The 24,743-nt window shown below is 34.6% G+C and overlaps 1 protein-coding gene across 1 annotated transcript; it reads left to right on the plus strand.

Moving 5' to 3' along the window:
- Positions 1–4,493: 4,493 nt before the first annotated feature.
- Positions 4,494–21,852, plus strand: LOC108568821 (serine/threonine-protein kinase tricorner). Its single transcript, XM_017930121.1, has 6 exons — positions 4,494–4,542; positions 19,313–19,448; positions 19,516–20,156; positions 20,212–20,521; positions 21,152–21,339; positions 21,405–21,852. The coding sequence occupies exons 1-6, from the start codon at positions 4,509–4,511 to the stop codon at positions 21,518–21,520; spliced, it is 1,425 nt and encodes a 474-aa protein (XP_017785610.1). The 5' UTR covers positions 4,494–4,508; the 3' UTR covers positions 21,521–21,852.
- The last annotated feature ends 2,891 nt before the right edge of the window (positions 21,853–24,743 follow it).

Here is a 24,743-nt window from a genome sequence, read left to right on the forward strand (position 1 = left end):
GACAGCTGCTCAAGGTTACAATGACTCGCAAGGTTGAAATGTCAAGGACGTTCTTGTTTTCTTCTAACTGTTAACTGTTCCCATTTCCAAAATGTAGTGTAGACATCAACATAGTTTATTGCAAAACCAAATTAAGATCAAAAGACAATAGGGCTTTGAACAATTAGAGCAATGAAATTATGATTATAATTTCACCATTTGCAAATTAGATTAAATTATATTAATTTCGAACAATTAGGCTTAATTTAAGGTTAATTTACTCTTAATAACAAATAAGTAAGTTCAATTTGTTATCAAGAAAGTTGTTGGTAATAATTTTATTAACTGCAAAGAAATATTTGATTATTTTCATTCGAGTCTGATCATGTTGCAAAAACCAATGTAGATCAGATGCTGTCATCGTCTGCCTTTATCTGACATTAATTTTAAGCAATTGGTGTTAATTAAAGTTTAATTCGCAGCGAATGTGAACTTAATACATTGCAGATTGAATAATGTAAGCTTCATTATCCATCATTGAGCAACTTATTTATTTTTCATATTTCATCGATTTCGCTTTGTCTGCTGCGAACAATAATATAGATTCTTATGAGAATGCATAAATCTAACTGATATTTTTTTTTGTTATCGTTCGTTCTTCTGCTTCTGCTCGCACGAACAGAACATGTTTATGCTTCAGTCGACGTGCATATTAATAATGTTGGTTTCCAATTCCATGCCTGCTGGTAAGCAGATGCAAATGTATGGGTAATTACCGCATTGATTTATATGGAACCCACCGAAAAAGAACGAAAGAGGAAGAAAAAAAAAACGCACATAATGGCAATGAAACGCTGCGTGCATCACGCCAGATTTTCCTATCGGAATTCGGAACGGATTTAGGAATAATCGCGTTGCGTAATCCTCCCGCTCGAGGAGAAGGAATTGATTCGCGATTTGGGGCTGCGGACACGTAATTTCCCCACCCAGGAATAGATTTGTGTTACGCAAATAGACGCAGTCCCTCCGCTTCTAATTAGGTCACAAATCCTGAAGAGAAACACGTTTCTCAGACGGTTGTTTGTTCACTTGCAGTTTAAACTGTAATTTGTCTTTACAATGATTTTAAACATTAGGTTTGGAAATGGAACATTGATTTTCCTAATTTCTATAATTTTAATCTGGCGTTTTGGCGTTGTGGTAATCTTTACCGCTTGCACTAATCTTATCACTGACCTTTCGAAAGACCGAATCCAGTTTTTTTTCGGACCTCTCAGAACTAGTTTCAATTCGAGTCCGCTTCTTTCCATTTCGTAATCGTTCGTTTATAGTTAATATTTCGAAGGAGCCAACCTAAGTTTTAAGACCTATTACTAAATGCCATGAGCTCAATGATGAAGTGGTGATATTACGCATAAATATTGTGGAACGCATTGCGTCTGGCATTTAGGTAAGTGCTGTAATAACCATAATTCATTTTCCGAAACCAAAATTTGTTTACTAATGTTATACAATGTTCACATTGCATTAAATATAATCGACATATTAATTCCGACATGAGAAATTGAAAACTTCTTTGTTATTATTTTGTTTATTTTTATATTATTCTATTGTAATTGGGTCGAGGTTTATTCTTATAACACGGATAGTTTTAATAATTGCAAAATACTTTTTGTTCTTTTCTAATGGAAGAAGTGCAATTATTGTTGTAGAAATTAAATGTAGAACAACATATATAAATTAAGTAATGATGAAAATGATTTTAATTCTATTTTTTTTGAATCATTAACGTTATCATGTTTGTCTCGTTTCAATGACGTCGTGTCGTTTTAATTGAGAGAGAAAACTTTTTTGAATTGCAGCCGATTTGTTATGTTGTTGTTGCTGTAATTTTACTGGTCTAATTCATACTTTACACACGTGCAATTGTGTTTGTTTTTCATATTGCAGTACTTTCAAGCATCGACGTGGAAAGTAATTGATGTTATTAACTAAATTGTAGATAATTTCTAAGTGATAGGTCAGGATTTTAAAAATAAAACGGAAAATGAGGTTTGTTTACCCATTTTTATTTTTGTTACTGCAATAAACAAATTATTTTGTAATTGTCGACAATTTTTATGTGTAAATAGTTTTAATTGCTAACAAATATAAAAATTAATAAGTCTGTCACCATTTCCAAATTGATGCATTGTCAGCACTTCTACCTAATTGTTTAAACCTGTATAAGTTTTTAAAATATGTAATTTTAAATTAGAATTGTTGGAGCCAAAGATATTTCGTTATATTGTTTATGCAATGTTGTATTTCGGTAACAGTTCTAAAATCCAAGTCTAAGAATATTTTGACGATAAATAATTCAATTTACGTTGCTTATTTTCGCTTAATTAATCGATTTGGGTTAAGTAATGCCATTACTCATATCGCGGCGGAGATGTCGTAAAACTAAGCGATGTTTACTCTGGAGAAAATTGTATTTGCACTTGATGATTCCCATCGCATGTACGCGTGTACTTGCAAACAAACACAAAACATTTGATTTGTGCACTATCGAAATTGATGCTATGCGGAAAATGCATTATTCGGCCTCTCCTGCGGATCGTCATCAGAGAGGCTAAATTTAAATGGATGGCTCCGTTATTTATACGAAAACATACACTTTCCATTATCTCTATATCTCTTTCACGAAGCGTTTGCCATGGACTTGTTCCAAACTGTGTGGACATTTTCGGCTCGACGTTTGTCCTCCTGAATTACTCAATAAATGGATTTCCCTTGCACGGTTCGTTATCTGCAGCTTGTTTTCTATATATTATTTATTCTTTGACTTGTAAATATTTGCTCGATCAAGTAACAGTACAGTACGAATGTTTGTATTGTCGACGTTATGTGGGAATCATTAAATAATAATTAGAATACACAATATACACAAAAGTCAAATGTATGTTCACAAAGAAAATGTAAAATTTAATATTACCAACTTTGATAAGAGATAGAATAATACAGAAACACTCATTGTATTCCTTATATATTTTGCTTTGAAATGCACATTTAATATGAATAATTGTATTCATGGTTTTGTAGAAATATAGAAAAAGATGTAAAGACACCGCTGAAAATTCTTTGAACTTTGTGAAAAAGTCTGCAAGAGATACGGTTATGATCGTTTTTCTGATTTCAGTATTAGCTTTGTATATTGAAATAATTACACGCGTTCTAATTGTGATTTGTTTCGAAACAAATATAAATACGCGACGACTAATTGCGTTCTAATGGATTCTAATTTGAAGTGTCTGCTGTTTTTTGTTTGTTTGTTTTCGGTTTTCTGTTATTTTTGGGTAACTTTCGTGCACGTGTCGCGAAATTGGCAAAAATTATGCTGGCAGACAGTGTTGTACATTTGCTGGCATTAATCGATGATCGACTCCGTTTGCGTTTTCAGCTGAAAAATTAATAACTTCCCATTGTCAATTAATAACGAAGTTTATTCCATATGGAATTGCATCAATCATTAATTAATTAATTAATACCATCATCCACATGTCTTTCATTAACTAATTTCGTTTGTTTTTTTTCTTGTTTGCAGGTGAGTCCATGAGCAATTCAACTGTCCACCATAAATCGCATAAACAATGAGTAAGTAATGATAATTGCATCGCGCGTTCTGTTTACTGCACTCATCCAAAGATCGGCACGAAATATAAATAGACACAGATCGCAGTTTAGCATATCGATGAGTCTCTTGCAATATTTTGCTTCAAGTGCTAAATTTAGTTTTGTCATTAAGTTTATTTGCATTGTACCGACACATTTTTTTTTTGTTTTGTTACGTTAATTTGGAACGCGATAAAGGTAATTTTATTTATTGAAGCAAAATTGATGGATTAATCAATTTTTTTATTATTGGACAATCAAATGAATCGTGTTTGCAGTGGAAAATCTTTATTAGATAATAATAGAAATCAATCGTTACAGCGTTTGTAACGTAAACTCGGTTTAATGTCTACATAATGACAATACCGGTAACGACGCAGAAATATTCCATTAACTCTGAATCGACTTATCCAATAATTTTTTTTCTTCTTGAACGTGTGAATGTAATACGCACATGATTGATCGATCCTTGCAATTTGCTATTGGCGTAATTCAATTTCTTACATCCAATTTCCGTCACTTCGCAGCATCGAAGCTTACAGCAGTAGCAAATGTAAAAAGTATATATTTATACGTGTATAAGGAGAAGAAGTAATTGTATGGGATCTGGGTTCATTGCGCAACTTGTAATTGGCTTCGCTGAGAGGAGAGGACTCTTTTGTTGGTTGGACTGCAGTTACGCAATTTCACGGATTATGAATGGGCGTCTCTCGTCGCTCTCTTCTATGTAATTCGCTAAATTTAGAGAGAGCGGCGCTCGTTCCTCCACGCTCTCGTGTCAGTCGGTCGGTTGGCCTAGGTCGTGCCAATGAAATCATTTCTTAATCAAGATGATTCTGCTGCTGCTGCTTGAACGAATTTCAAACAAAAATTGCATGAGCAATTTGCATAATTGTGTTGCATCCAAAAGTTTAGTAAATATGTACATAAGCACATGAAATAACAACAATTTACACATAACTTACTTCCAATTCCAATTTTGAATTTAAAAAGTATATTGTTTACTCAAAAATTCGTCATTTTGACATCAAATTGCTAAATTTAAAGGAATTTTAAGGAACAAAATAAAAAAAAATCATAATCATTTTAATCCTTACAGTTCAAGCTTCAATTTCTTTATTAAATATTATAAGTTTCGCTCATGGTTAATGAGAAATCAAAGAAAATCTAAGCGCACTTAAAATTTACTTATTTCTTATAGATTTAGCTCAATATTAAATATAAAATTTTTGATTATTGAAAAATTCATGAAAATTGTATTTTTTTTTAAATTAAATTACTAAAAAATCTGCAAGAGACGCAACTTTCACTTTATAATCATTTTTATTCTTTACACTTTAGGCTTTTTTTTAATTTATCTACAATATTAAATAAAACATTCTCGCTTATTGAGAAATAGAAGAAAATGCAAGCACACTTTTCATTGATCGATTAAAATATTTACGTCAACTTACAAAGAGGAGATACGTCTCTCACTTTATAATCATTTTATGCTTTGTAGTTTTGTCTTTAATTTGCTTATATAATATTAAAATGATCGTACATGGTTATCGAGTAATTGATGAACATGCATGTACATTTTTTTTCGATCTCATAAAATTTCATTAGTCAACTTTGATATCAAAATGTCTAGAAATCTTCAACTTTATAATCATTTTGTTCGTTATATTGACGAGATTATATTGCTAATTATTTAGCAATAGATAATTTTGAGTTGACACGCAACCTTCACAAGCTACGCAATACTTGAAAAGTAAAGAACTACACAAGTTACTTGACTATGAACAAATAATTGCAGTTCTTGCATCACTTTGCATTTAGTTCAAAGATACATCATAACATATGTAATTATTTAGCAAGATAATTTTGATTTGCCATGCAACCTTCACAAGCTACGCAATACTTGAAAAGTAAAGAACTACACAAGTTACTTGACATGAACAAATAATTGCAATACTTGCATCATTTTGCATTAGTTCAAAGATAAATGATAACATTGAAGCATTAATCTGATACTCGCCATGCAACCTCACAAGCTACGCAATACTTGAAAAGTAAAGAACTACACAAGTGATTTGACTATGAACAAATAATTGCAGTACTTGCATCACTTTGCATTTAGTTCAAAAATCAGTCGATAACAATTGAAGGAATAATCTTTGATACTCGCCATGTAACATTCACGAGCTACGCAATACTTGAAAAGTAAAGAACTACACAAGTTACTTGACTATGAACAAATAATTGAAGCAATAGATAATTTTGAGTTGACACTATATCAATTACAGATTTATTAACTATTGTTTGGTTTTATATATTTTTATTAATCTTATATCTAGATAAGATAAAGCGTAGTTAGGTTCAAGAACACTTTCTTATGGTACTTTACTTTGGTTTCTTGGTGTTTTTCCTGTTAACTGATCTGAACTTAAAAACTTTGAGCGGAGATGCGGATACGACCGGTTTTAGAAACGAGACTAATTGCGAGCGAAGCACCACTAATTGCTGATAAATCGTTTTCGCCGTTATCGCGGAAAATTTCGCGAAAATTTTCCATCCACGATTTTTTTTTCTTCTCTCCGTTGCGCAATCGATAATGGATTTATGTAGTCTGCGACACGTTGTAGCAGGGAACGCACATATAATTGTGCGCATTCTTTATTGATATCCGTCGATATCAATAAATAATGGGTTTTGTACAGTCACAGTCGTTTGGATATAGAGTACGAAAGCTGTTTGCAATCCAGTTTTTTGAATAGCGCGACTCGGATCGGATGTGTTTTGATTTTGATTTTTTTTGTTTGGCGCCATCATCATCATCGAAAATTTGTTGTGGTGATTTTTAATTTGTTTGTGATGATGATGATGGTGATGGTGAGGACGATGGAACGGTTTCCTTCGTTGTCACCGATTGGCTATTAATAAGTGTGTTAATGACGCGCTTACTTTCAATGGATATTACCGTTGCACCAATTGGACAATTTTGGTTGCTCGGAGCTCGTGAATGTTTTTTTAGTTTGGTTTAGTTTTCGGTCGACGCACAAGCGTTTCCGGTTGTTTTATTCGATACAATTGACGAGAGAAGGAGAATATGCTTCAATTTGTTGTTCTATGAAGAGTAAATGTGCTTTTTCATCATGTGGTATCCGTGCAAGTTCTTCCTCAATCCCATCGGAGAGAAGCACGAGAAAACAGGTGATTTCCTATCTTTACACCACATTCATAATCGTAGCAAAAAATAATTTCAATTAATTTAGATAATTAGATAATAAATTAATTTTTATTATTGTTTTTGCAAAATTATTAGTGTAAATATAGTAATTTAAAAGCTTAATTATAATCACAATTTGGATTAAATGGACGTTGATAAAATAGATGATGATAAACTTTTATTTTTTTTTTTAGTTTAATCATTACACTGAAATTCGCTAACATAAACATTTGAAAGTCGTCCCACTTATATTTCATATTCGTAACTCGCCGCCTTCTTAGTACGAAAATTTAACTTACTATAGAATCAGATATTAATGCTCATCAAGCAGTGAGTGAGTCAGCCGTAATTGCTACTCATTTGTTTAATCTGCTGCTTCAATTGAATTGATAATAATTAATTTTTGTAAGGAAAACAAACAAGTTTTACAATAGCTGCGATTTTATTAGATTACAATTTGTGATTCGCGCGAAAATTATCGACTAAATATTTTGCTGAGATAAGCCTTTCGATAATGCTCTCTCAAGTGTATCTGTATGGAATAGAGAATTATTTGTATGAATATTTAATCGAGAAGTGGAGGAATTTTCAATAAATAATCGATGATTTATTTAATCTGTTTAAAATAAAAACTAATTGTTTGTATATCTTATTTAGATGTGTGTACACCTTAAGCGATTTCAACACAACGGGCACTTTGACTTTGAACGCGTGGACAAATTTGCAAAGTGCTCATTTTTTATTACTTGCTGCTACTTTGTGAGAGCAATTACTTTATTATTTTGCTTTGACTTGCTCGGTTTGTTCATTGAAGGTTGCTGCTGCTCTCCACTCTAAAAAGGTAATAATTCATTGACGAGCCGTTTCCTTTCTTCAGAAAGAAAATAGCAAAAACGTGTCGGAAACGCTTAAGGAAATTAGTTTTTTCTTTTGGTCTGTCATAACAACAATTACGTATAAGTAAATTTGTTTAATTCTACGAGAATTGCTATAGTTTTTATTATGTGAAGATTAAGTTGAATTAACATGTAATTCGGGCAATTAGAAACCATCTTTAACGAAAGCATTAACGGACCATTAACTTTATCGCCATTAAATCAGCGAATGGAGAAACTTTGCTATTGTTATGTGATCGGTTGTTTATTCGAAGCGAAATTGATCTTGCGGTAGGTTTCGTGGCGTCCGGCCAGTAATCCTCGGTTATTTTATTTCGTTTTCTCTATTTGAAATTTGAAGAAGAAGATGAAAAAAATGAGAGAGAGAGAAGAAAGATGTCGAAACGTTCCGTGCGGAAAAGTACAATGAGAAAATAAACACTCGACACCTTGCGTCATTTCCACTTCTGCAATTTCTCCTCTGCATCGTTCCGCCAAGTTTTTTCTTTTTGCTTCGTTTTTGCTAACTTTTCCTCTCGACTCTGGAGATTCCATAACAATTCGGCAATTCTTGGATCGATTATCCGCATGATGTGTGACGAATGTATTAAAAACAATGAAAAAGTTTACTTAAATTACATAACTTTAGTTTACTATAGTTTTTAATCCGCTGATTATTAAATGCCAAATTATCATATGAAAATACCCAGATTAAATTATTTATTGTTGTTAACATTATAACCGTATTACTGAATTGATGCGTGAATATGCCATTATTATTGTTGTTTTTTTTCTTCTCTTCCTCCTTCTGGGTATTTCGGGGGAGGGCAACGGCTTTACACCATTGTTTCAACTTAATTTATATATGCTCTGCAATTTTTTTTCTTCTCTCTTTATACATATACATATTATATTCACTGTTCTCCTGTGACCCCTGTGAACAATGGCACCTCGCACAAAAGGAGAGCACCCACATATTGTAATTTTATTCTCTATTTTTTTTTTTTTCATCATCGCCATCAAATGTAACTGTAAATACGCGCGCAACTCATGTGGGAGATAATTATTTTTGTTACACGCTAATTATTTATTTACTTATTTGTTGATTTTTTTCCGTTCATTAATTCTAATCAGTTGTAATTTTAGAGCCTCGTCAATTTAATTAACGGTAATTAAAAAGTTTTTCCTTTTTCACGTCATTTCGCAGTCTGTTTGCTCGGGGCGCGATTCCGAAGTTTAAGCAATTAAACTCGCAAACAAATATTGGGTGGAGAGAAATTTCTTGGACTTGAGCTTTTCCAAGTCGTATTTTAGGATAAATGTTGAAATCTCCCTTAACGATTTTTTGTTTTGTTTGTAATGATTATTTATTTCAATCTAAATGAAATTTCCTGGAAGCAATTTACCACGGTTTTAACAGCTGATAATTAATCATTATTTGTAATGAGTAATCGTTATTTTTCTTAATGGAACATAATATCCATAACAGATTACAAAACTATATGGAACCTGTAAGAATTTCTTACTTCCTTGTAGATTCAATCTCACTTATATTTTAACAAAGTATTGTTAATTTAGAATTTCAATGAATGGATTTTTATTCTGGAGTAAACATGATTATATTTAGTGGAAAGTTTCCAATTATTGATCAGTTTTTCAATAAGAATATATTCTTTCAACATAAGAAAACGTGACAAGGATCACAAATATCATTCAAATCTTTGAAAATGTTTTTTGCTATGGTCAAATATGATTTTGTTGTTCATGATATAACAATTGTTTCTATGTATATTTAAAGTATTAAAAAGAAGTGTAAGATAAGATATGTGACGATGCGTCATCGAATTGTATGTTATATGGTGGTGACGATGAACGTTGAAGTTCGTGGAAGCAATTTCCTAAAGAATTGTTGCAACAAACCAGAGAAACGATCTGCAGCGTATGTTATTTGTTAAGATTGTATCTGAGCACTGCACACAGCTGCAATGCGGGGGTGGAAAGAAGTAGAGGGAGAGTGTAATGAAGAAAGAAAGCAAAAAAAAAAGGCAAGAAGTGAACGGCGCAGAGTGGGAAAGGGTTTCTCTTTTCTACCTCCCCCCCTGTTCATTTTGGGCGGCCGTCGAAAGGGGTGGAAAGTTCAAGGCTCAATGCCGGAAGAGGAAAAGCGCGCGCACGGAAATCGATTTTAATTTTATCTCGGAAGTTTCTCCTGGCCCTCGACGATAAAAGACGTTAACTTTGCCGGAAGTTGTTGTTGTTTTCTCTCTCTCTCTCCCTTTTTTTTTATCCCTTGCAGCATTTCTCTTCTTTTTCCCGACGACCTCGAACTAATTACATCTGCGTCGCTCGTTTCCTATAGAGAAAGATCCAATTCATTTGCATAACGCGATTTTGAAGAAATCCGGTGGTAACAGATGCGGTGGGTCGGTTATGCAACTTGAGATGTGGGTCATCGTTTTATTTTATTATTTTATGTTGTTTCTTGGTAAAAAAAAGGGGACAATAATGGATGGTAGAAAACGCAATATAAATTCATTTATTTACATGGATTGATTGTGTGTATGCGTTCTTATTTTCTTTTTGCCTTATTTTGTTTTGTTTTCTCGCTGTGTTTTCGGACAGAGGGGAGGAAAAGCCATTTCGTCTTATTCCCTCCGTCTTTATTTCCCTGTTTCATCGTCTACCCACTCGCTTTATTACGGGTGGGATTTTCGCGGTGATGGGATTTTTCCCCCCTTTGGCCTGTGCGTGCGTCTCGAGATCAGAGTGGAATGTCCTCGGAAAACATTTCCTCAAACTCTCCGTCTTCATCCTCAGATGTCTCCTTCACCCGCAGCCTATTTTCAAACCAGTTTATCTTTATTCAATGACACCTTTGTACTCTTCATACATCTTAAATCATTGATAACAAACTTCTTAAAATTAGCATTCGCTTCAGAATCGAGAATTGTCTATGATCAATAATCGATACTATAGATTGTAAGGAATAAAGCTTCGCTGTAGAACAATGAAGATTGGATCAAAGATCGACGAAATGCGGATAAAGTAAATGCGTGGTCAATCTAATCCTACGGCCACCTACTCCGGCGATTCGTAGCGGTTTTACGGATAGGCCGTAACCCGTTCTCCGTTACGTTTCCATTTGCAGGGTTCCTCCTCGTCGTTCTTTTTCCAGCACTTCCTTTCGGATTTGGATCCTAATCCGCGTTCCAAATACCTGCATCTCGAGTACGGCTTCCTCCTTTTGCCATTTCTCATACTTACATGTATACATAAGTTTCGAAAATGTTGATGCGTCTAGAACACTGCTTCTCAGTTGCTTGTTTATCTTTTCGACTGTAATTGCATAAGTTTCGGCTTCTTTTCGTCGCTGATTAGAAATGGAGTATTGAATATTCAGCGCCCTCGAAAACATCCATTTGCATGCATGAAAATCTCCGATGTTAGGATTCGAATACGTAACGAAGAATCTTGCGTAACGACAAATCTAACACGTTCCTCCAGTATTTCATTTTGTCTATGTTTTCCTTGTAGGCGTTGCGTTATGCATACGAAGAACGTTTTTTTTTTCTCTTATGGATCGAACTGTGCGAATTGTGCCACCGGGATTTAGACTTGACCCAGTTTCTAGGTCAAACGACGGAATTGATTTAGCGACGACCGCCAAATTTTAAAAAGATGTACATACTCTCGATAAATTAGACTATAGAAATGTATTATGATGCCTTTTAGTAAAATAGAGGAATGATTGAAATGGGGAAGTGGATAGTAAGCACCTGCAAAACAAGGACATAAATTAAGGAAGTTTTTTTTTCTCCTTTTGTAATCTTCTCGCATGGATTTTCCACTGGAAATGACATGCTATTTGTCGTTCTCTCAATCCCCTTTCAGTTTATCTCTCTTTTGCCGGAGCTCTAAGTAAATGAAACGTTTCGAAAGGATTAGCCTTATTATGGCGTAATATATTGTTTAAAACGCTAATGCATCATTTGTGACAGTGCAAAAGCAGAAAGAAAATCCGTTGTTTGCGCTTCTTTGAAAATGTATTATTCCCGAAACTTTCATAGCAAAAGCACACGACATAACAACGTTATAAATTAAGAACATTTTTCAGCGAAATCGTACATGTTTCTTTTTTTTTATTTTTGGGAAAACATACATCAATAGCAAACACTAAGATGATTACTTCTTGTTATTGTGCTGAACCATTCCTTTTTTTTTCCCTTGCAAGTTTGAAATGTTTAATTTTGGGTTCAATAAATTATTTCCAAACAAAAATATTATTTTCACAATAGTCTTTTGATGTTCCAAGAGCTTCCACGAAAACAGTAGTTTTTTTTTAATATATATATATATATAAAAATGAATGTATTATTATTAGTTATGCTCACTGAAAAATATTTAATAAATTTGTTTATTTTCTGTGAATAATTGTTAATTGTGAAATGTTTCGTTCTATAATTCTGGGGAGCCGGAAGCACGGTATCCTATATTAATTAGATCATCGCTTTTTAAGGAAATTGCAACAGTTACGTTGCGTAGCGGAGCAACGATTTCGCGCAACCTCTTCGTCCTGTTATTCTATACTTTCCAGCTTTGCTTTTTGCAACAAATTCTCTCGTTTCAACCTAACTAACTTTTCGAGATGGATCGATCTCTCATCTGCAGAGCACGAGTTATCGCCTTTCCGGCCACAAATTTCCGTCCAAGTGCGAATGTGAATCGTAATTTGCCAGGCTTCGGATAAGAGGTTGTATCTTAATTAAATGCGGTTTCCGCTTTGAAAATCTGCGCTGCAGCTCGTTACCGAGTCGTTAGATAAGCAGCGAAAGCAAATAAATGAAAGGAAATTACAACAACAAAAAAAAAACTTACACACATACGACAAACGTAATATGTTTAACGAGGGAAATAAAGTATAGGATCTTGCGAATAAAGTGTGGAATTATAATTGTCCGATCAATGTGGGCAGTGGTAGTAGTAGTAAATATAGAAATAGTTTACGAACGCTTCGTCCCAGATAAACTCGAAATCTGGAAATTGGGAAATCGCAGCTTCCATTTCGGAGCGGAATCGGGTTTCGCAAGAAACCATTACAGTTTAGGGTTTGTTTATTTTTTTTTTTTTTGGGTTGGGGGAGAGGAAGAAAAGGGTTCAGTTTCGCAGAGAAATCAATTATCTGGATGGTGAGGCTCTCCCATGAGAAACCGTTTCACTCCAATTAAACCAAGAGAGTTTCTCGGTGCGCAAATCAAAACCTTGAAAGTGGATCAATTAAAACTGATCTTTCGTCGCAATGTGGGAACTCGATGATCGCTGTTCATTTAAATTGGATTCTTATGATCGATCCTGTTCATCCCCCAAAAAAAATTACATCCTTCCGAATATCGCTGAAAGTGTTTACGTTTCTATCATTCAATTGCGCAATCAGTGTAATTACGTTTCACCAAGTGCTGTAGTTCCAATTACCTCGGGAAAACCGCACAATTCCAACAATCATCATTTTTTATCATCGAATGCGTCCCATTTAAGGACGCACGTTTCATTCGAGCAAAAAGATAATAAAATCTTACGTAACGTTGTTGTTTTTTGTGTGTGTGTGTGTGTGTGTGTATATAATAAAAATCTCGGTTTGTTATTCAAATCGTTTGTCTTTGGCATGTTGTTGCAAGGAAATGCGGAACTGCAGCAGAAACGAGCGACAAGAAACGACGCGTTAGAGAATTAATTGCATAATTCATGTATCTGTGCAAATTTATATTCAATTTTTTTTTCTCTTCTGCACAGAACGTGATCTTTCCAATCTCGCTTATGCAATACCTTCCTAAATCTCTAAAACAATATTTACATAAAGCTGTGACACACATTAGAATTGTTTTTTTTTAATAATTTTAATTTCAGTTTGAAATAGTAAATGTTTAACAAATGAGACTTTGGAAAGTTCAAATTGAAGAAATTTTTCTTGTAATTTGTTCGAATATAATTGGTACAAATTCTATTCAAATTTAGCAACATCTGCTAATGAGTTACATTTTTTTTCTGTATTTATATTCCGGTGATTAAATGTTTAATGTTCTAAACACTCCGTTTATGTCTTCGAATCTCTGGTCGCATTGAAATTCGTTGGCAATATTATCCAATTTATCGTCCGATAAAAGTGTTAACGACGGACCTACACACATCCAATCGCCACCGGTTATATTCATCGATTTGCGTCACTAAATATCATTGATTTCTGTTCGAAGCCGCCGGCTCGTAAACGAAATTTGCATATGTCCAAAGAGCAGAGCGCGAACAAAGTGAAAATTTGTGCATATGTCCGCGAATTTACAGTTTACAATCGCGAAAACCGAATCCCGATGGTTCGGAAAATCCGTCTGTGATTGCAGTGAAAATGTTGTTCCATTCAGTATTCGTGTGCTATTAATTATGGATTTATTGAAATGCGATTCGTTCGATTTGCATTGCATGTGTTTCTTTTTCGTTGATTAATTGTGTATGTGTGTGTGGAAAGTTAATACAAAATATAAAAAATGACTGATGTAATGCAATTCCCTCGTCTGCGCATATAATTCTATATAACAAAACAAACTACGATTATGCATGTATTTATTTATTTAAAAAAAATCGCGTTGTTGTGTAATTCTCTCCGTGTCTTTCTCGCTTCGAACATTCTCGTTTGGCATTTAGTTTTTAGGCTATTTCTAACTAATAACGTGCAACGTATTTTAAAGCGAAATGCTTTTAACAATTTGTTAACTAATTCTTTAATTTCTGTTGCTTTTCGTCTAGCTGCTAGTTATTATATAAATGAAAGAAATTTGTAATTTAACAACTTTTGAATTTATAAATTACGTTAACTATACTCTCGCTAATTATGATTAACTTTTATTGAATGTAAATTCGAAATTCACTTGTATGATGTAACATTGTTCTTTTCCAAATTTGTTTTTTTCTCAGATATTTGTCTTTATCCGGTGGAAGTTTTTCTCATTACAAACGTTAAATAAAAAGCTTTTCTTCGAAATTGTGTTAGAAATAAATAATTATGTAAGTTGGTAGTGTAGTCCTATTTTAGGATATTTGTTTAGAAATAATTGTTTTTTTTTCTAATGTGATTCTTTGAAATATAAATCTTAATTATTAATTCTTGAAAATGTTATAATACGAAGTGTTAAAATCTATATTTGTTAAGCGATTGTGATTACAATATTGGCCGGTGTTTTGTGTAATCATTGACTAACTGAAATAATCAACAGGTAGCAACAGATTAGCCTTTGCCTGGACACGGAAACACAAGCTCTTTTTTTTTTAGTCAGTTCAATACGAATCTATTTTTGAAACTCGTTTCTTCACCTATATTTAATTAATTGTAAATATCGATTTCCTCGTCACAATCAAAACCAATATTTCGATGATGAAAAGAAGTGTCCAAGATCGCAATTTACACGAGCACAATTAATTGCATACCCCGACGCGTTTCATTTATCTCTTTTTTTCCCTTTCGACTTGCGTTAATTGCGATCGTCCGAGAGGAAGAAACTGGAGGAAAAAAGGAAAACAAGAACAAAAAAAAAGAATTATAAAAGAACCGGTGGAAGTTCTCCTCTTCGCTCGTCGTTTTTCCGCCGTCTCTTGGCATTTCGTTGTGCGCGCGTTCGCGTGCTCTTCGAATTCGATTCCATTGTTTCGCCGAAGAAACCTTTCGACTGTGTGCTGCAATTATGTGATTAGATTATATTGTGAGTGTACAGCGCAGCACTGTGTGCGAGCTCACGGGCGCAAGCTAATTTCGATTGCGTAACACACCCGCATACCTGCGCGCAATTGTGTTTCGTTTTTCCACCGTTCGTTTTTCACCGTTTTTTTTGTTGTCTTTCGTTGGAAAATGCCAGAGTTCTTGTGAAAATAACACGCAACCTTCGATCGAATTGCGTTTAAAATTTCGACATTTTCATGAAGAGTATTATTATCATCATCGGGGAAGAGCGACGCTATTTTCGGTTGATCTAAATTTGGATGCGTTTATAAACCACGATTTCAACACTTTGTGTTTCAATATGCTTCGAGTCGAATCTGATAATTGCAAGTGGAAAGATGAATCAATTATTGATTTGTGAAATTATAAGTAATTGAGTGTAGTTATATGCGATATTTTCAATTACTTGTCAAGTGACGATTAAACTTAAGTAGACTTTGTTAGTTTGAAAAAGGTGTCTCGAGTAGACTGATTGCTGCTGCATTGAGTAATAGCAGTGTAATTATAAATAATATGTGTTACCATATTGTAATTGAAAAGATTGTTGGTTTTCTCTCTCGTTTTCTTAATGGTTTCATATATAAATATCGCAATTAATATATCCTGTAAGTTGAAGTTCAAGTACGTGACTTTTCTCTCGACGAGGTCCGTCATCGCGCGCGTCGTGAATCATTGATTCGTTCGTAAAGTCATTAAAAGAAAAAAATGAAGGTGTGTCTCGGAGTGCAAAGAAGAAGGTAAAAACAAGAACCGAAAAATAATAATTAATAAATAAACGAAAAGGATGTCCCGAAAAAGTGCGTCCATCATCCGGGAACGTCCGAAAGTAAAAGTTATTGATGGATCAATGTTATCCATTTGGAACGAAGAGATTCATTGATAATTGTTGCATAACGTCACTGCTGCAGTGGGCGGCTTCACTTTGGGGCGACAGGTGTCTAGATGCGAGCGGAAAATTATCGCTGTTGTGTAATTAGTAAGGAGAGACGTAACGATTTTCAAGGTGGACGGGAGCTCGTTCTAACGCATAATTATTGTATATTATTTAATGTTAGTTGAATGTAAAATTTGAGCTCCACGAAACGTTTGAACAGGAATCGAATATTTCCATTTGCGATGAGTCAAATCTGAATCAAGCAGTAAGTCTGCATGTTTGGGTAATTGAACTCTGCTTTACAAATTTTGTAGGTCGCACGCAGTCGCAATAATAATAATTACAATCATCATAATTGTTCTGGTTCTAACACACTTAGTTTTTTTTTTGTTGTTGTTACCGAACGAAGAGGTGTTTGCTCAAAGCTGTGATTTCTGACGAGTGTAATAATGAGAAATTACGAATGCCGATGAGGTCTTCCAAATGAACGAATAGCAATTAACGTTCCTTTGTCTCTGCTAATCAAAATTAACCGATTGCTGTGATGCGGTTTGAATATCAAGCGAGCGATCATCTTCTATGAACGCCTTTGTGTATTTTGTGTCATATGCTTCTTTGTTGTTACGTTGAATTTTTGAACTCACAACGGGGAAACAAAGGATCGATCGAGATTGTTAATTATTAAATACTAAAGTGTCGCGAGTTTACAAACAAATAACAAATTCAATTTCGAAATTATACGTTAGCGTTGACCATATGTTTATTCAGTATTTTGTTTGTGAGAAACGACGCTTTGAATCACTAATTTAAAATACAAGAATTAATACTTGATATATTAATATTAATTCTTCTATTATTGTGATTAAATTAATGTTTATTAATCATTTGATTCGTTTAAATTCCATGTATTAATCTGCACGGATGATACATGGTTTTTAATGGTTGAAAGGGATGATGGTTCAAGTAGTCTGATTGCCACGTCATTCAAATGTCCTTCGAGTTTATGCTGGTGTCTGCCGCTAAATAATGTAATAACCTCTTGCACTCTTTCTAATTACAGTTGTCTGCAATATTTTTGTGTAGACTACATTTATTGCATGGAATATTCACTTGTTAAGTGGATTTCTATTTCACTTTTCCATGTTAATACTTTTACCAAAGAATTAATTTTTATGTTTGATTATATAACCGAATGGTCCACCCTTATTTATTAGTTATACAACCAAATGTACCCCTAAAAAATGCTGTCCCTGTTGATTTTGACAGATAGACAGACATGGCCTTGATGTTGTATCCAGTAGTTTTATTCAATTGTTTACGTCCTCGTGAGTATCTTGATCCGTTGATTGGTGATTTAAACGGACAATTGAGTAATTTAGTAATAAGGGATGAAAATGTGTAACGTGGGTTTAATTTCCATGGTGAGAACGGATTTGCTAATGTGACGAGGGTTCTCCTGGGTGTAAAGATTTCATGCTCTAATTATATATTTACGCAAGTAAGGATTAATTATTCAAATGGGACGGTAACATTAATAATTAATTATAATTTTCTGAGAAAACACTCATTCTGTTGAATGGTTCAGATGAAGATTTTATGAATTTAACTAATTACTTGGAATTAGTAATATTTGAAGAAGATAGAATGTAGAGTTTATGTGAAAGGTGTTGTTTTTTTTAGGAAATTTACATATTAATGATTTAATCGAAAAGTCTGTTTGTGTTTTAATATCGAATCGAAATGGTTGAGAAATCAGTGCAAAAAAAAATATGTGAAAAGTAGTTGGACTTTGGAGCACAGATGATCCTTTTTATCATTAACACCTCGTCGAAAAGAAACGGTTAAATCAATCGTAAGTAAAATTGAAATAGATTAAAATGTATGCGTATTTTTAGAAATATGAAAGCTCATGACGAAAAATCCTGTTGAATATCTTATTTTTACTTTCTGATTTCGTGCAGCGATTATTATGTTTACATATTAGATATACATGAAATGAAGAATAGAAGCGGCAAGTGAACTATAACGAAATATATTATTATATTTTTTTTTTTGTAAACGAATCGTTGTTCTCTCTTTCACTTCGCAGCAGCAGCGCGCGCGCCTGTGAACTCGAGGAATATTATTACACATATATAATAATAACGAAGCTGCATGTGTAATATATAATAATTTCTAAATTGCGATTTTCTCGGTGAAAGGTTCGCAGCGAAAGTGACACGATATAATAGTTAATGCTAATAATTTTCGCCGTTCGCGAAATAGCGATAATTGCTGAGAGGGGAAAAAAGGAACGTTGTTGTTGTTGTTGTTGGATGGTGCGAAGGCGTTTTACGACGGATTACGAAAGTTAAGCAACGTGTGATGGGAGGGTGGGAGTTAGAACCAATTAAAATAAATGAATTTTAATAGTTTGGATACACGCGACGCAGCAATTTGTCAATTTGTATGGAAATCTAGGAACAAATTCAGAAACTGAGCGAAATGCAAATGGACTTTCAGTAGTAACCCTTTCTTGGGTTTGTTTGTGATTGATGGTCCATCATCCAAATGATTGATTCTCTCTTTCCAACCGAATGATATTTGCTATTGGAAAAGTAAAGTCGAAGATCCATCATCCACTTTTGCGAAATCGAAATTGTGAAATTTACGTGGATGTAAAAAAAAGAGAAGCAGAATTGGTTTGTTTTAAGCGTGTTTCGCGAACCGGGGCAAAATAATGACGCGCGCGCGTATTTTTCAGAGCGCGGAGAGGAAGCGATTTGCTATTGTTATTGCAAAACATTTCGAACGAACTGGAAGAGCAAATAAATGGTGGATAGAGAGAGAGAGAGAACGTGCAAAATTCGGTTATAATAATTATTATTATTATGAGTGAATTTATTTTTGGATAGTCCTTTGATGTGCGTGTGTGTGTGGATATTTACCCGACTAACGCAAAGTCTTTTCTCTTTCCGCAGGGGTCCTGGACATGACTGCCACGGAAAACACGATCCGTTTCAGTGTCCACACCCTGGACAAAGCCACCAAAGCGAAGGTCACCCTCGAGAATTACTACACTAATTTAATCACCCAGCATGTGGAGAGGAAACAAAGGTATTGTTGTTATTATTGTATGGTGTATTTGAAGGTATTTGATTGGTTTGTTTTGTTTGTTGCGAAGGCTTGCGAAGTTGGAGGAGTCGCTGAAGGATGACAGCCTTTCGGAGGAACAGAAGAACGAGAAGAGGCTGCAGCATGCGCAGAAGGAAACCGAATTTCTGCGGCTGAAGAGGTCCCGGTTGGGCGTCGAGGACTTCGAGCCGATCAAGGTTATTGGTCGGGGAGCCTTCGGCGAGGTCCGGCTGGTGCAGAAGAACGATACAGGACACGTGTACGCGATGAAGATTCTCCGGAAAGCGGATATGCTGGAGAAGGAGCAGGTGGCACACGTGCGCGCAGAGCGCGACATCCTCGTCGAGGCGGACCACCAGTGGGTCGTGAAGATGTACTACAGCTTCCAGGACCCCATCAACCTGTATCTCATCATGGAGTTTCTTCCCGGCGGCGATATGATGACGCTGCTCATGAAGAAGGACACGCTGTCCGAAGAGTGCACGCAGTTCTACATCACCGAGACGGCGCTCGCCATCGACTCCATACACAAGCTCGGGTTCATCCATCGCGACATCAAACCCGACAACCTCCTGCTGGACGCCAAAGGCCACCTCAAGCTGTCCGACTTCGGCCTCTGCACCGGCCTCAAGAAGTCCCACAGGACGGACTTTTACAGAGATCTCAGCCAAGCCAAACCCTCAGATTTTAGTGAGTCATCGCCGATCACATACAAATGGTAAAATTAAGTTAATTGTTCTTGCAGTTATAACGTCGAGTCCGATGGACAGCAAACGACGAGCGGAGAGTTGGAAGAAGAACCGGAGGGCTCTGGCCTACAGTACGGTCGGAACGCCCGACTACATCGCCCCCGAGGTCTTCCTTCAGACGGGATACGGCCCGGCCTGCGATTGGTGGTCGCTGGGCGTCATCATGTACGAAATGCTCATCGGATATCCGCCCTTCTGCTCGGAGAATCCACAGGACACGTATAGGAAAGTCATGAACTGGCGCGAGACTCTCATCTTCCCCGCCGAGGTTCCAATCTCCGAAGAAGCCAAAGAAACTATTACTAGGTAAAGCACCAACCAATCACTCCAAACGACATCTCCATCATCCAATCCATTTATTCCGGATCCAATCGAGTCGTCTTTTCTTCACCCTCACTTTTTATCATCCTCCTCAATTTACATCTCAATCAATTTGATGCTATTTATGTAGAAATTGAGTAACAACTTTGCTTTTTCCACAATTTGAAATTTTGATTATTTCAGATTTGGAAGCTATAAATAATTTGCGTTGTATGTATAAAGAAATACATTTCAATTTAGAACATTAATTCTAGAGATTCTGTTGATTGCTTCACATCATTGCAATTGATCTTGATTGTTTTACAACTTGCTGTTTTGATTTTAATGTTGTGACTTTATTAACCGTCTGGAAAAGCGTTAACGACGTTTATGTGCTATAGGTTTAACTTTTATTGGATTCAATTATTGCTTAAACCGTGCTAGTATTCTACATTAAAAGCAGATGATCTCATCTAAGAGTAATAACTTGAGACACGTGTTGCCGTTTCGTTGTAGATAGATAGATAAAAAAAAAACCAGAGTAATTGCGCTAATGAAAACCAGTAACAGGTTTAAAATTAGATTAGGAATAATTAAGCAAATGTAGCCGAAACTTAAAGTTTCTTATTTGTTCAGGTTTTGCTGCGAGGTGGAGAGGCGAATGGGAAACCAAAAAGGCATCGAAGAGCTGAAGCTTGTGTCGTTCTTCCGAGGAGTGGATTGGGAGCACATCAGGGAGAGGCCGGCAGCTATACCGGTGGAAGTCCGATCCATCGACGACACCTCCAACTTCGACGACTTCCCCGACGTCAAATTGGAAATCCGTGAGTGCACGATAACCTGACCCACCGAAAGAAAGAGTGTTAACTTTTATTTGTTCTTGTTTCAGCTGCAGCACCTTTACCTCAAGACGGAGAAGTGACGTATAAAGACTGGGTGTTCATAAATTACACGTTCAAGAGGTTCGAGGGTCTTACGCAAAGGGGGACGCCCACGAAGAAATAGTCAGCACTGCAAATTAATACTTAGATTATAAGATGAAGAAGAAAATAAGAAGAAGAAGAAAACACGATAGAGAAAAGTGAGAGAAAAGGAAGAAGAAGACAAAAAAAAAGCAGAGAGAAACGAGAAGGAAAAAAATGAAGAAGAAAAAAAAAAACAAAAAGAAGTGTTTTCTCATATTTTTTAGAAATTAACAAATCGAGTAGCTTTTTTCGTTCGCGGTTGTTGTTGTTTGTTCGATTCGGTTGTTTCCTTGCGAGTTCTTTAGATGAGATTGTTAAGAGCAAAACGAGAGTAATTAATTAATAACGCAAACGTTTTTTCAAAGAAAAAAACAAGAAAAGTAATAATAATCAAGAGAAAACTAGTTTATTATTTGGTGATGAGTCAATCAGGATCACGGAAAACACGCCGTTTCCAATTTCTAAAACTAACTAAGTTCGCATCCGTTTCTTTCTATTTTTTTTTAATTATAAATATATATATATAATATAAATATTAATTACTAATTAAATTCTTTTTTTTTTTTTTCAAAATAGATTTAATTTTTTTGCGCGAAACGCCGTTGTTTCTATTTTCTATATTATATATCAGAGCTGTGAATTGTGAAAATGAAGAGAGAAAAAAATAAATGAGAGATTTAGAAAGAAAAAATACAGAGAAAAGGTGAATCGATTGTACGTTGTGTGTTTGTGCGTGCGTGCGGAAAAGAAGTTGAAATATCGCAGCGACTCGTGAATATATATTAAACGAGAAATATAATAATTTGATTCGGTCTGAAACGAAGAACATCTCTTGCTGTGATATTTTTGTTCCCTTCTTTCCGATTCGCGCGCACACATCATTATAAGTGTATTAGTGCATATATATTATATATATTTGTGAATATGTTATATTATTATTTTTTATGTTTTAATTGTTATGAAGTGATAATTTTTCAGTTTTCTTTTTTTTGTTTACTATTCTCTTCTCCTTCTTTTTTTTTTACATAGACTAATTAATTTCGACGTAACATTGTTTTTGTTTCTTTTTTCGTTTCTTTTCTTTTCGTGAAAGCACCTTCTGGATTCATTATTTCGCTGCGTGATAGCCGATTATTATTATTATTATTATGAATATTCTTTGTAATTACTTTATGTCCAATAGTTTAATTATTTAATCGGATGATGATGATGATGATGATGACGACGATGGTAGTTTGTTCTTTCAATTGTGATAATAATATGATGGATGATGATTTTCTTTTAGCCGCGCCCCCCTGTTTTGCGTTCGTTCACGATAATGTTGATTATTTTCCGTGCATGTACATACTATATAATATGAAAAATCTATCCCAAGAGATGAGATGAAAAAAAAATGAAGAAAAGAAGTGAAATAATTGTATTGTGAGGTTTGACACAGATCATATTTTTGTAGTAGCCTGAGAAGATTTGAAACAAAAACGCACTGCTCCACCCACACCCGAAAAACAGTTGGAGTGGGCGGAGCGACTCTGTCCGCTCGCCCGCCCTCGCCGCGACCGAACCAATGAACGTCGATTTACTGAAAGCGACTCGTTTTTGTTTTTCCGGTTTGTTCAAGAGTACCTTGCGCGTTTTCAGCGACTCCGAGATGTTTTATTCCCCCGCGAGATGATAAATGAACAAAAAAAGAAAAATATATGAAATTATATATATATATATATGAGAATGAATATAAAAAAAAAAGTATATATATTTTTAGGTACTAAGTACTGTGTAATTGATATCAAATTTTTGTCCGCTCTTGTTTCTTTTGTAATTATTATTATTTTGTTTTCCTTCTAATTACTTTGTTTAAGCTGTAGACTTGTTATTGCATTTCACTTTTTTGGGAGGGGGGGAGGTAATGAAATTTGCTAGGGAGAATTTCGAATGCAATAATGATTAGGTTCGATGTGTGTGAAGAGAGAAAAGTGGCTTGAGAAAATGAGGGGTTTTTGTGGAGCGGAGACCGACAAAAAAAAAAAAGAGTATACAAATTAAATCTTAAACTAAAGCAAAACCACATTTCCAGCACGATCAATCTTAATAGCAGCGCCTGTTTCTTTTTGTGTATCTAAATATATATTATATGTGTATATGTCTGAATCGAAGAAGAAGAAAAAGAAGAAAAAACAAAACTTGTTGATAGAGGATATTCAGTAGGCTGTTTTGGTTTTTAGCTCTCTAACGAGGAATATGGGAGACGACGACACGTTGTGCAGTGCACCCTTCGATTTTCGATTTTACTGTGGACTTTTTATATTTTTTTTCTTTACTGTTTGTTTCGGTGCATACATTTCTAGGTAGAATATTTTTTCGACATTATTTTTTATTATTTTTATTATTATTTTTTTTTTGTTATTTATTACAATTTATTATATTTTATAAATAATTGGTCTCTCGCTGACTTGTAAATAATTTACTTGAAATTGTATAACATGAAAAGAAGAAGAGTTTATTAAACTACTATGTGCTTTAAACGACAACAACAATTACTCCAATCCACAATATATTCCTCCCATCTCCAAATTAAAAAATCTAGTTGCATCACTATTTTCCACAAATAAGGTTGAAAAATACTGCTCTATGATCTATCCTGCATGGTTATCGTGAAATTAATCAAAAAGTGAATTAATTTCAGCAACTACGTTCATAACTCGTATAGATGTAAGGAATACAGCTCGTTGGAAAGTTAAACTTTCAGCTTTAATTTGAGTGTAAGATGATGTAATTGTCTGAAAGGGATGTCAAGAAATTCACGAAAAACTAAAAAAAATCGCAAAAATCGTCTATTCCATGATAATATTATAGAACTTTTGTTACATAAAAAGTTGAGAAATGCAACAATAGTTACGTAATTTTCGAGTATTTAAGAAAAAACGTGAAAAATCAACGAATCAGAAATCAATATTTAAGAAAATCCTATTCACTTTGTTTCCAATTTCTTCAACTCGTATTAGGCGACTTGATCACAGCATGAAGATGCCAATAGTTTCGTAGGAAAGGTGAGGTATTCTGCTTTAAATTGTGTGGTCGATTATGTAATTATTAAAAATGAAATTGAAATGCTTAACTTTGATAACTTATAGTAGATGCACTGACCACAATGCCCGCAGTCAGCTCATTGGAAAGGTTGTAGTTTTGTCTTTAATTTGCCTATTCGATTGTTTAATTATCATGAGTGGTAATTGATTAATTTTAAAAAACGTGAAGGTATTGCAGCA

The sequence above is a fragment of the Nicrophorus vespilloides genome, unplaced genomic scaffold (genome assembly GCF_001412225.1).
Source record: "Nicrophorus vespilloides isolate i.1.1-1 unplaced genomic scaffold, Nicve_v1.0, whole genome shotgun sequence".
NCBI lineage: Eukaryota > Metazoa > Arthropoda > Insecta > Coleoptera > Silphidae > Nicrophorus > Nicrophorus vespilloides.